Raw genomic sequence first — 13,686 nt, 5'->3', positions numbered from 1 at the left:
ACTCTTAAATGTCGGGCTGGACGGTCCTACCACTTACTTGAGCTGGAACGTGGTATCCCGATAAAACCACATCCTCATCCAAAAACCTGACATTGGCTGTAGTACTTGGAGTCAGTCTAAAAAGTAGCAAGAATACGAAGGCAGAATTGTTTTCTTTTTTACACACTCTGTTTAAAGCACGATCCTTTTTGGCGGGAAAAACGGGGCGTATTTTCGGAATTTTGCGGTATTGTGGGAAAAGAATTGGACGAGGAAAATCATTGTTTTTTGCTATATATCTATTTTTTAGAGGAAAAAAAATACATGGCTTCCACCCTTGTCCTGACGCCCCCAAACCCCGATTACATTAAGTACGAAAAATGTAATAGTAGAATTTATCTTCTTTTCATAGTTTTACCTCATGGACTCCTTAAGACACGCCTTAAGATAACGCAGTTTAGAGAGATGCTGAGGTGTCACGTCCCCATCGTTCCCCAAAACACTTCTTATTTCTTGGTAAACTTTTTCTTGGACGGTAGGAAATCGCGCCAAGTTATACAACCACCACAAAGTAGCGTTCGATGTCTGCACGGGAAAGAGGCAAAAAAAATACTTTAATTTTTTCCATCTGCGCAAGATGGAATCTTACTGTTTCATTACCGCTTAGCAGTTTATATTTCGTAATTGGTCACTTTCAGAAAAGTTTTCCGGAGAGCATCATGTAACGCTCTAAGATGGGACAAAGTTAATACAATTCGTACAGACTGCATCGCCCAATATCTTACCGTAGTGTCGTTTCATTTGGATAAACCGATCCGATCAGGGCTGAAACAGAAAGGTACGTTATAGGCTCGATTGCCTTGTACCAGGCATAAAAACGCCTTGTCGGTGTTAGCTTACATGTGTAGGTGACTGTGCCTTAGAAAAAAAATCCTCCAATTAAGAAAATTGGATCAGCGGGTACTTGGCTTTGATCCATAAGCTAGACTACGAGCAGTCTCTTTTTTTCTTGGTCCACTGAGCTAAACGCGCGAGACACGCGCGTGACTGAGCCCCTCACTAAATCTGAAAATAAGGGACTGCTCGCAGTCTATCCACAGGCCTGCTTGAGGGGATCAAAGGTGACAATTTGTGTGCTATGTTTCAATGTTTATTGTAGCTATTCCATGAAAAATCCTGTCATTTATCGGCCCGACAAAATAGTAGTGTTTTGCTAGCTATTTAAGTTGTTTTGTAAGCCTTAACCCAGCCTTAACCAGGCACTTTTGACTGCAATTCACTCGACTTGAAAATTTCTAGACTGAAACGACACCAGCTTGAAGCTTCACGGAGTCAGATTAAATTTGGGCTCAGTGAAATGCTTCTAGGGACCACTAACGTACCGCCTGAGGTCAGATAAAGGCTTTTAATCGGCCTTTGAGTAAATTTTTATTGTTCTAAATTGCCAAGTAATCGAATGAATTAATTTTTTTGCTAACTCGGCTTTCAAACTCCAGTTATCTTACTGTGTCAACACCGCCAGTAACAATATCAATTGCATGTCCGTTAACCTCCTCGGGAGTAAGGTCTTCCTTCATGAGTAAATATGCCAGTAGTGGAACAACTAAAGAAGAAGTACGACAAAATTCATTGTATCTTAACTGATAAGGAGAAGGAAAGTAAGAACAAATAGTGGATTGCCCTGGCTCCAGAGGCCTGTTCTCAAAATACCTAATATGAAAAAAACCGCATCCGATAAGAAAAAAATATCCTCTGGAACCCAGGGTAACAGTGGATTCACACAGCCATTAATATTTATGGCCAGGTATTAAACGAAATCTGACTTAATAAACTATTTATGAGGTGTTATGAGAGGGATTTTCACATTGCAGGTAGATATTGGGAAGCTAAAGCAACGTCACCCAAAAAGTGAATTTGCGATGTTTCAATCTTCATCGCTCTTATTCCAACTCGACTTTTAATTTGTCAAATGTTGGCGATTTTTTCAGGAGTTCAATTCTAAACCAAACGACTATGGCTAAGTAAGAAAAAGAAAATCGTTGTCTTGTGTTCTCGTCCTCCATAAAAGGTGAAATTAGGAAGGTTCACGTCGTTGTCGTGCAGTGACGAATTTACTATACAAAAAAGCGTGATGCACGGGAAAAGTTGTTGTTTTCACCAATCTAAACTTGACGTTCTCGTTGCCGTCGCCGTCGTCGTTGCTTAACCTCCCTAATTAAACTTTACTAACGGATCCTTTCCAGACGTTTAAGCCTTTCTATTTTTCTTTTTTTGACATCATAAAGACCTGATAGACAGGTTAGCCTTCTTTCCTCAGGCTCCGTCCTCGTTTCTCGCCGCCCGCCCCTCGCGCGTTCCCTCGTTTCTCGTGCTCGCATTCTACCGTGTCTCAAAAGAAAAATAAGAGACTGCTCGCAGTCTAACCGAAACTCTCTATTACCGAGACGAGAAGAAATGAACCTCATTCCGCTAATTCCGTAATTAAACGGGTCGAGCGACTAGATATATATAGTCACATTCTAGTTATTCCCTTTCTAGAATGATAACATGTCTATCATCAATAATTGTGCACGCTTGTTTCATTAAAGAGCAGAAATAAAGTAGAACCGCTACAATGTTATTACGTTTTGGTGAGTTGAATGGACAAAAAAGCTGCAAACTGGTACAAACCACCAAAAACAGAACTGAATTGTTGATTGCTTTCAAGCTCTGTACATGTATCGTCATCAAACTTTAGTCCACCTTGTAGTCTAAAGAAATATGCTGCACTGAGCCCAACGGGTGCGCTTCTTTCCAAAAAAAACCAATACGGCAATTCATTTTGTGGAAAGCGGATTCCATGTATATGATCGCTGAGATTACTAAATTCTATCTTAGCGATAGTTGCCGGTCAGTCACCGCTAAGTTTATTGTGCAGTGATTTCAGTCTTTGTAGCGGAGTATATGGAAAACCGGTTGAATAACCTGCCCTTAGTATATTGTTTACGCACCTTGGGCGTTACTCGGATCAATTCCCTTCTCTGCCATCATATTCAGTTCCCTCATCTTGTTGTCAACAAAAACTTGCCCGATTTCAAACAAGGCGTCAGCATTGATAAGGAACTTCTTAAAAGTCGGCGTGTCTATGTAAGGGCGAGCAATTCTGCTAAATATATTGAACAGAAGCTGTTGGGCAAGTTCGAAGAAGTTATTCACGGCATTTGTGAATTCCAGTGCTGACTGAAGCGGAGGGTCTTCATACAATCCAAGACGAGTATCAAATGCTAATGTACCAATACCTGCAATGGTTAACAAGAATAATAACGAGGCGGGTGCACAGGGGAAAACGGAGGGCTTTTTATGGTTCCCCTCACAAAGCCTGCTCAAGAGTTTTGGCCGCGCGGTGATATGGCGCTTCCATTCAGTCCCGAGCAATCAGGAAGCTCACTCAGGAACTAGGCCATTCATGGGAAAAGAAAACGTCGAAACAAGGATTTAAGGTCACACCTAGGAATCCAACTCGAATCCTCCCACACAGAAGGGCCTCAGATCATTAGCCGGCTGTGCTATTCCTTGAGCTTAGGACTAAAAATTTTGGCAAAACTTCGGCTTGGAAATAGAATTTTGGGCCTCCCAGCTCACAGGGCCCTCGATAGAGGATGATTAATCGCCGGACGTAGTCAATCGATAAAAATCGATATCGGAAATCGATAGAAATCGAAGTCGCAGAAAAATATTTTTTTCGATTATGATCGATTAACAAAATCAATAACAATCGAAAGGAATCGATAGCAATCGATAAAGAATCATCAACTTCTATCTGAAAATCATCGATATTAATCGAAGTCACAACTTTTTTCCTTATCGATTTCTACCGATCGATATCGGAAATCGATATTCATCGATGATTGACATCGATTACTATCGATTATTATCGATTATCGGTTTATCAATTAACTACGTCTGGTTAATCGTTATCTATTTAAGTGAAGTCAATGGTAAGATTACCTTCTAAAGACCATCGATTCAATTCCTTTTCCAAGTCAGGAATGTGATCTAACTTGCAAGCGTCGTTTAGTTTGACAAACCTTGCTACGGCATCCTTGCTTACAGCATTAAAGTTTACAATATTTTCCTCCACAATTTTTGGGCGCATGATTTTCGGAGCAATGGTTTGCCGCAGTCTGTGCCATTCTTCTCCATCTCTGTTAAAAACATCATTTTGAAAACGGTTTGTTTTACTTTAAAAAAATATTTTCGACAACACAGCTGAACGACAAACAACCATCGTAATCTGATTGGTGAGCATGCATATTTTCGGATTAGACATATAAAGGAATAAAAAAGTCCAGAGAAACCCATACAAGGGTCAAAAAACAGGCTGAAAAAAGCCTTAGCTAAGACTGAACCTCGTTGAAAATGACTCAAGAGGCAATAATTTCAGCTAAAATGACAGATTAAAACACTGTTTCAACCTTTAGTAGCTTTAGAGGATGTCTTTGTAATATGCAGTCAACCTCCGTGTGGCATTCGCTGTCGTAGCAGGTTGTGTGTGCTGGGAAAACTGACGTTTTCACTAGCTGTTCGTTTATCCCTTGCGCACATTTTGAGCCAAGTTCAGTGATGGTCTATGGTTACGAAATATGACGTCATAAGTAACAGGTGGTAAAGCCATTTTGAGTGAAAAAAACATGTTTGTTCAATTTCCTTCAACAATAAAAGTAAATCTTGTGGCTAAAATCATGCAAAGTGCTTAATTATGTGTTATTTTCCATATCAAGACAAAAAAATGGCCATTTCTCGCGATTTTTTTAAAACTTGATTTCTAATTCTTGGTAAAATCCAAGATGGATACCACCGCGGGGATATGAATTTCCGTGTACGTCCGAAGGTTAAATGAGACCGAATTAAATATTTATTCCCCACTACTGCTACCTGAATTAAATTTTTTGCGAAAACGTCAAACTCTGTATTGTAAACTAAAGAAAAAGTATTCCGCAACAAGTGCGAAAGAGCTATCAAAGAGGTTTCCGAATCGTTCACACTTTTATGTATGTGTTTGTCTGCCCATTTTAAGATGAAAGCAAACATAAATAGCTATCGTCTCTGGGAAGAAAGGTTACCGCATAGATAGTCTTTCTTTAAGGTTTTTGGTCTACGAGTCTACGCGCGCCGCTGCTTTCATAGTTTGTGAGCTAACATTTATTTGCATAATTGTGTTTTATTGATCAACCGTGAGCTGCTGGATTTTGGTTAAGTTTTTTTCTTGCATTGTTGAGGATGGAAATCAAATGAAGGTACAAAGACGAGAAAAAAAACATCATGAAAAGGAATTGGCTGCGAGCAAGCTCTCCGGGACGCGGAGAGCTTGCTCGCAGGCTAGAAAAGGAAACACGAGGTCAACCCCAACGTTTCCTAAATAAAAATAAAAATACGTTAAATTATTACCTATCACTATTTACATATTCTCTGTTTACATATTTACACATTTAAAAAAGACTTTAACCTAGCTTTAAACAGTTTAAAAGATTCCGCTTCCGATTTATTTATAGGGGTTAACCCATACATTCAAAGACAATCTTATAGCATTCTATAAGTCAAGTGAAATGAAGACCACTGAGCGGATTCGCTTCATCGGTGGCAGGCATGTAATAAATTCTAATAGAAATACAAATTTTAATTCTTTCCAAGCAAAAAGAACATTGTTACTTACACTTGAATTATGCCTGGCCAAAGATTCCTTCGTTTGCGGTGCTCGACCATAAAATCGAAGATCAGCCTACGCGGGTATTTTCCTTCTGCCCTAAAAACCTTCCCAAAATCGTCTGGGTCTTTAACGTGCACCGTCATGGTGGGCCTAAACATCAAGTCTTCTTTGTAAACAGGACCAAGATCGTGGAACAAGCGCTCAGTTATTTTGTATGCTTTAGTAAATCCCTCGGTCTTTGTACAAAGATCGTACATGAACTTCCAACCTTTAGGTTCTGGAATTTCTTGAAAAGACCGTACTCCATCGAAAGTTTGTGGGCTTTCTATCTGCTTCGCCTCTGTTCTGTGCGATCTCCAGGAGAGCGTTAAAGGTTTAAGATATTGTTTTCTAAAGTCGAGGAGATTCCTGCGGAAAGCGATGCTCCTGGGTAGCATTTTACTTACGTTAAGCGAGATGTCGCTCGTTTACGGACTGGGAGTTTGCCTTCTTCGATCAGTAAAGAGCACAGGGTCCAGAGGAGTTAGAGCATCAAAACCCGTCAAAAACCTCTGAAAAAATGGGTCATTTTGATTGCGTTACAGTTTCGTTACACATTCTATATACCACAAGCAAGGGACTGAGGGCACGCAAGAGTATTTCCGGTCGTCGCTTCTCTCCCTCCAAAGGTTTTTTTCGGCGGGTGAAACTAGAGCCGAAAAACCTGGATGCTGTCGCCGGCTCGACAGTAGAGCGAGCGAAACCCGAGGGTTCGTGAAAATCACCCCACGCGAGAAAAGACGACACGTGATCTTAAAGGCTTTAGAAGTGCTTCACAATATGCAAGACTCCAAAGCAAGTGGATTTATCAATAGCATGCCCAAGTTCGAATTGCCAATGAATGGTTGCTACAATTTGGTGTGCCTCTCACCAACTATCTTCAAAGGGTTGACCTAAACCTACCACAGTCAACTCTCTCTAAGACGGACACCTTTGGGACCGGCACTAAGTGTATGTCTTAGAGGTGTCCGTCTTTTAGAGAGTCAAATAAAGGGAGTAAAGAAAGGCAGGGACCAACTCTAAGTGTCCGTTTTACAGAGATGTCCGTCTTATAGAGGTGTCCGTTAAGAGAGAGTCGTCTGTACAAGCACACATGCAGGCCAAAGTGGTCATCCAAGACTTCGCAGTGAACCAGGAGTGAACTTAAAGAAGAGTAAAATAAGGAATATAAATATAATATAAGCTGTATCAAATGGCAGTATCTGTTCCGGCAAAGCATGATGTCCCAGTTTGTAAAGCTAGACTAGCGGGCCGATAGTTGAATCGAGCAAATATTCTATCACATTCAGTTAGTGACCACTACAAACGAGCGATGTATTATCCATTCCTTGGCCATTTGCTATTGGAGCTTGATTGGTGTGTTGTCGAACCAAGTCCACTGTTTACTATAACAAATCTTTTGCCGAAAAATGTAGGCAACCGGTCTCCAACTAGGATCAGTGTCAAAGAAGTTTTGGGCGCGTACAATCCCGATATCCCGGAAGAAATTAGACGATTACAGGAAACTGAATGTCTGCGGTCGAAAACAGGTTGGGATAGTGCACGATCCTCCGGCCACAATTGCTGAAACACTTCCTCACTGTCACCCGCAAGAGTTCCCAAATTTATCCAGGGCATTTACGGCACTTTTAACTCTACCAATCACTGCAGCAACTGCAGAAAAGTCTTTCAGTGCACTGAGAAGACTTAAAACCTACCTGAGGTCTACGATGAAAGAAGATCGCTTGAGTTGACTTGTTCTTATGCATATTCACAAGCATGATGTGTAAAAAGGCAACAGTTCGAAAAAAAAAAACCGACACTTGTTTGGAATGGTGGGGGTGTGGGGTACACCTTTCACTAGCAACCATATTGCAGGTCCAGATACACACGTACACTAGTGATATGTGTACGGGGATACATACAAACTAGATTTAAAAATTTCTGTTTCTGTACATTTCTTCAAACCATTCTTGGGGTCGAGGGTAAACCCACGCTTGCCTTCGCAATGCCGCTCTTTCTCTAGGAGTACGTCTTCGATGGGTAATCAATGAACCTGTCACTAAAACATCTTCACTAACTTCGTATTCCAAACCAAGGTAGGTAATAAGGGAGCGCATTCTTCTTGTTCGTCTGAGCAGCAGAATTAAAAGCAAAATGCTCACAACAGAAAACAATACTCTCTCACATTGAACCATCTTTAGCTATCTTTGTACACTTGTGAGGGTCACGCTCAGGAAGTTACAGTTCAGTAATTTCAGTTTAGTCAGCTCTCATAGCATGTCATCATTCCGTGGGATGCCTGTGGCACTCCCACGGTAAAAATCCGGTTCGGTTGTACCCAAAATTGCAAAGCCAGCCAATAGGATTGCGTAAAATCTTTATCGATTATCTGCTCTTCCAAGCCGACCAATCAGATGGTACAAAATTTGTATCGATTTTTAATCGATTTGCTTTCTCTGAAGAAAAATGAAATCAGAACGTTCCTTGCCAAATTTGTCGCGCTTGAGTTTTCCCACTCGTGGTTTAGGATGGCTTGTTAACCAGCGAAATCCTTCGGGATACTGGCAAGTCACGAAAGGCGACCTAAGCCAAATTATTTCTTTCCTTCATGATTCTTTTTTGTTTAGGTCTAGCTTTTTCAGAAGGTTTTAGTAGCGTCTGGTTGCGGGCCGTGATTTCCGATAGATTTTTCTATTCGGAGTTCCTGGGAGTTCGCCAGTTTTTGCCGAGCACAGCTACAGTTCAATTTTTTGTTCTTTTCTTATCGAAAACACCTTGACGATGGGAGGTTAAATCGCGTAAATTTCGACTCGTACCCTTGACGATTGGCGTTGAAATCGCGAAAATATTGTCCTCGTCGATCGACGACTCGGTTTCGGCATGGATTGTACTTCTGGATGGGACACGGATCAGGACATGAGTAAACTTATTATACCTTGGAATCAGGGATAATCATTGAAACTATGTTAACTTTGAGACCTTGGAAACACATTGCAATTAATTTTTAACCGTATCAAGAGCATCTTGGAATATTAACCTTCCTCTTGTAAGCAAGCGGATGTTTTGTTTTGTTTTGTTCCATTAACCTAGATAGAACGCCATTATGCTTTCATAGACCAACGCATCCCACGGAAACGACTTTAGGCGTCTTGTTTGTTTTACTTTTCACTCTCACGTTACCGATCACGCGAGAAAAAAACGCCTGGAAAGTTTCAAATGTCTTTTTAAGTGGACCTGTCAGGTTTACTACGGTGAAGAAGACGTTACGAGACTTACCATAGTAAAGCCCTTTTTACCATAGTAAAGTCTCTAGTGTGACCTCAACCATTGTCGATGTTCGCCGGTGCTCATATTTCGAGCTTGGGCTACCTGTGCAGAAACTACAGACATCATAGCTGCAAAACTACTAATGTGACCTAGTTCTGTTGTCTCCGAGCATCGCGTTCCGTAGGAATCACCTTAGCTTAAGAATACAATATCTCAAACCTTTGAGTGTGTGCTGGAGGTCGCAGAAAACGGAAGCTAGGCACTTAGAAAGCCAAGAAAGTCTTGATGGCTTGCGTTCATTCGGAGAAATACCGCAACGCAATCGCTGGAGGTTTATGTACGATGTTATAACGAAAACTGAGGGCTTTACTAAACCATTCAAATTCTTAGAGCGCCTGTTCGATGAGCTTGGCCCCATTTACAAAGAGGACTTCACTATGAGGCCGTCGACGACAGTGCATGTAATCGATCCAGAAGATTTCGAGAAGACCTTGCGTGCCGAAGGCAAATATCCACAAAGGCCAATACTAGATTTTCATCTCGAGCACCGTAGACGGAGAAATTATTTCCCTGGCGTACCCAACCTGTGAGTATTCTTTGCATCAAAACAACAGACGTTCTTACCGACATGCAAACGTGGGTGTGAAAGTGCTTGAACCCTCATTTTCTGGCATAGAATAATTAAAATTATTTCATCCTATGTTTTCCTGCTCGATAATTTCCTCCTAGTCCTAGTTTTCAAGCCCTACAACCACGCAACAATTTGGCAGATCAAGCCACTAAGAATTATTTAAAGGAAGCCTACAGAAACACAGAAAAAAAATACAAAATCCACAATCTTCCTCACGCAGTTTAATTTTAGCAACGATTTGAATTGTCATTATTTTTAATACTGTTTATGATATAGACTGTTCACAGTCCTCTATTTTTCCGTAAGATCATCGAGATCGAGCGCTTTGCGTTACGGGCTAGGGCACCACCTAGAGCTATAATCCCCGACGCCCGCCCCCTCGGTACATTTGAAAATCAAGATAGCCGTGACGGTAAGACGCGGTATATCTAAACGATCTCACGAAAAAATAGGGGATTGTGAACAGTCTACCGTAAATCCTCTATTAAGCCCCCCCTTTTCAGAGGAGGAAAGTTAATAAGCCCCCCCTCTCTATTAAGCACCCCCCCCCCCTATCAGTTATGGTTTATTCATAAAAATTACCGAAGAACATGAGGTCGAACGCGAAAGCACATTTTTGAAGAATAAGAATTTTGTTTTTGTTACTTTTAGGCTCCCACAAGTGAATTAAATGCTTTTGACGGTGACTTTAATTGTACAATGCGCAAGTCTACTCTGTCTCATACCACGGTATTTTTGCTACAGGTGATGCGTTTCGCTAAATTAAATAAGCCCCCCCTCTCTATTAAGCCCCCCCCTCAAAAGTGCTTGAAAAAAATAAGCCTCCCGGGGGGCTTAATAGAGGATTTACGGTATTCATCATACATTTACTGGTGACATACATGATTGATATTCTCCCTATTCCTAGTTTCCAAGCCTCACAACCACGCAATCGCAGATTAAACCACTAAGAATTTTCACAGGACACCTACAGAATATATTGCGTCGTCACGCAATCTAATTTTAGCAACAATTTGAACTGCCATTGTTTTAATATTTTTAATTATCATATACATTTACTAAATGATATACACGATTGAAGTTGACCACGTTACGAGCTCTTTTGTAGGTTACAGAAGGAATGTTTTCGACGAGTGAGCACTTCCCGATCTAGTACATGCAGTTGCCATTTTCGATGTTGAAAATTAAAAGACTGAGATTCAGGGCCTTTGATATGAGTCAGCCCTTTAGGCCGGGTTGGGGCCCGGTTCTCGAAAGTCCCGATAATTAACGGGCCCGTCAAGCTGTTGTTGTTTACATGCAAGATAGAGGTTTCAATAGTTTTGCATCTAACATGATAAAACTATCAGTTAATGAAACAAAATGGAGTGGTTTGCTAGCCAGGACCTGTGCTCTTATTCTTTATATTTCGATTTGAATATTTGATTTCGGGGCCGAAAAGTTACCGGGACTTTCGAGAAACGGGCCCCTGCAGCTGGCCCGCTTTTACCAGACTAGCTTGGCCCTTTATTGCCTTATTTTCTCATAAAAGTTTCGTTTTGTTTACTCGAAAAATGTGGCCGCCTTAGCTCTGCCGACCCCCCGCTTGCTCGAGCAGAGATCTCAGCAAGCAGGCCAGCCCACTTCGTTATTTTTAGGGAAGCAGTGAAACGGAAGGGGGTGGTGTGGGGCAGCAGTGTAGTGCTACTTGGGGGAGGGGGGGGCGTCAATGACTGTAAAATCACAGAACACCTCCACAATAAGCGATTTATGATCCAAACGATGACACTTTCTTAAACTGAAGAAGAGAGAATAATTTTTAACAATATTGGACTTAACGTACTTAGTCATGACAGTTTTGTTTTAACAGACAAGGAGAAGAATGGCACAGAGTGCGACAAACTATTGCTCCTAAAATCATGCGCCCTAAGGTTGTCGAGGAAAACATCGGGAACTTTAACGCTGTAAGCAAGGATGCCGTGGCAAGTTTGGTGAAGAAAGCTTGTGAGCAAGATGATCACATGCCTGACTTGGAAAAGGAACTTTATCGATGGTCTTTAGAGGGTAACAATCAGTGTATATGTTTGCGAGGTATCCTAGTATCCCAAATCGTGCCTCTATTCTAAACGCTATCCCGGAACCCGCCAAACCTATGTTTGACCACAGGTGGCCCAAACATACGCTATAGGGAAAGGGTGTAAAGTAATAGACCTTTTTACCGATACGGCGGCCATATTGAATTAATTTGAGTTAATAAGGAGTATCATGGGATGCTCAGGGGGCATGAGCACGATCCTTTCCGGCTCGCTTAGTTTTAGAAATATGGCCTTTCACTGTATATTTCTCGGAGAAAAGGTGATCTTTATCACATCCAAACACAGCACAACGATCTTATTTTCCCATAACAATCTTATTCTAAGAAAACATATAATTGTTATTACATCAGTATAGGGCTTTATTACATTTAGGATCGTTTACATTAGGCCTACATTACATTTAGGCCTTCTACTTTTCCAAGAAAAGGTAGAAAGCTCATTGTCAAATAAAACTCACGTGCACTAATGACTGAACCATATTTTTTTCCTGGTGTTTATTCTAGGTATGGCTACATTCGCATTTGATACTCGTCTTGGATTATATGAAGATCCACCGCCACAAGAGGCACTTGAATTCACAGAGGCAGTCATCAACTTTTTCGAAATTTCCCAACAGCTTTTGTTCGATGCATTTTACCAAATTGCTTCCAAGTATATTGACACACCACTATTTAAAAAATTTCTCAAGAATTGTGACACTTTGTTGGATATCGGAGGGAATTTTGTTAACAAGAAAATGATGGAGCTAAAAGAAATGACGGAAAAGGGAATTGATCCTGCCAAGACTGAAGGTGAGTTAGTTGCTTTATTATTCATTCAAAATAATTCCTATAGTTTAAAAACAAGCTAAAACATGTATACCTTCGTCGTTGTTAAGTTCACCTCGATAGTGCATGTTTAGAAGATAAAGGGGTCGGGTTCAGGTCTGCAAATATGCTGCAACCAGCAGATGTTGTCCATCGAGTTGTCTTCTTGCTATGTTTTTAGACAATAGTTCGTAGCGACACGAGTGAAATGTTCCGCCGACTGTTCGGCCATTTTTCTTTTCACAACCAAAACACCTCAACCTCGTCCCTAGGTCTTCTCGGTTAACGGTGCATTAACCTGCAACTGTGCTGCACTTTTGACGTCATCGGTTGATTAGCCACAAAATTCTTCCAAATTTGGTCAACCGTAGCTGGTTATGGTGAATTATAAGTGTGCTTTTAGCCTATCAGAAACGGAGAAATATTTTGAATGAATAATACTGACATGACTCATGTTCATCTGCATTTCTTCCATACAGCAATTGATGAGCATGCTCAGCTTGCAAGGCAAGCTACGGCCGCACGAACAGGGGGTGCATTATCCAGCATTATTATTCATTCAAAATATTTCCCCGTTTCTGATTGGCTAAAAGCACGCCTCAACACACCTGATCACCCCTTTATCTTCTAAACATGCACTATCGAGGTGAACTTAACATCGACGAAGGTAAGCATGTTTTAGCTTGTTTTTAAACGAGGAATTATTTTGAATGAATAATAAAGCAATTAATGAATTCGGCTTTCGTAGGATATAAAGAATTATGCAGATCGAGGAGGGTGTTGTCCACCGAGGCCGAAGGCATAATTCTTCATATCCTACTCAGCGTCATTTATTAATTGCTAATTATATGAGTTGGTCACTACACCCAGGCAAGATCGAGCCTGTACGTCAGAAAATAATAATCGAAACCCAGATCCCCATTTCAGCGTAAGAGGAGTAAAAGATAGCCATACCTGGGTATATGATTGCTTTGGGAGAGGTCGTAGTCAACCCGGCCACCGACACCGTACAAACGACCTATTGACGGGATCAAGCAAAACTAACCACGAGAGAACGACTGGAGAACTGACAATTTGACTGACAATAGACGATTGTTTAACTTTGACAACAGGGACTTTAAGATCCAATGACGTGGACGGTAACGAGAACGTCAAAAAACTATAGGTTTGATTAGCAAAACAACAACTTTGCACGTGCACCAAGCTTTTCTGTACATTTCT

The 13,686-nt window shown here is 41.0% G+C and overlaps 2 protein-coding genes across 2 annotated transcripts in view; one reads left to right on the top strand and one right to left on the bottom strand.

Annotated features, from left to right (window-relative positions):
* Positions 1-4: 4 nt before the first annotated feature.
* On the bottom strand, positions 5-7,441 carry LOC140922283 (cytochrome P450 10-like). The gene is made up of 7 exons (XM_073372283.1): positions 7,402-7,441; positions 5,672-6,216; positions 3,967-4,163; positions 2,970-3,257; positions 1,485-1,582; positions 398-564; positions 5-116 (listed from the first exon to the last, which is right to left on the bottom strand). Exons 2-7 carry the CDS (start codon positions 6,100-6,102, stop codon positions 5-7), a joined length of 1,293 nt encoding a protein of 430 aa, XP_073228384.1. The 5' UTR covers positions 6,103-6,216; positions 7,402-7,441.
* Positions 7,442-9,109: 1,668 nt separating this feature from the next.
* The window catches only part of LOC140923615 (cytochrome P450 10-like), a 10,497-nt gene continuing 5,920 nt past the window's right edge, over positions 9,110-13,686 (top strand). The window contains exons 1-3 of the mRNA XM_073373687.1: positions 9,110-9,539; positions 11,434-11,627; positions 12,163-12,450. Coding sequence (XP_073229788.1) covers positions 9,289-9,539; positions 11,434-11,627; positions 12,163-12,450 — 733 coding nt within the window. The 5' untranslated portion in view covers positions 9,110-9,288. The remainder of the gene's footprint in view (positions 9,540-11,433; positions 11,628-12,162; positions 12,451-13,686) is intronic.

Source organism: Porites lutea, chromosome 13 (assembly GCF_958299795.1).
Source record: "Porites lutea chromosome 13, jaPorLute2.1, whole genome shotgun sequence".
Lineage (NCBI taxonomy): Eukaryota > Metazoa > Cnidaria > Anthozoa > Scleractinia > Poritidae > Porites > Porites lutea.
Note: the sequence above shows the minus strand (reverse complement) of the source record. Positions and strands in the feature narration are given on the sequence as shown.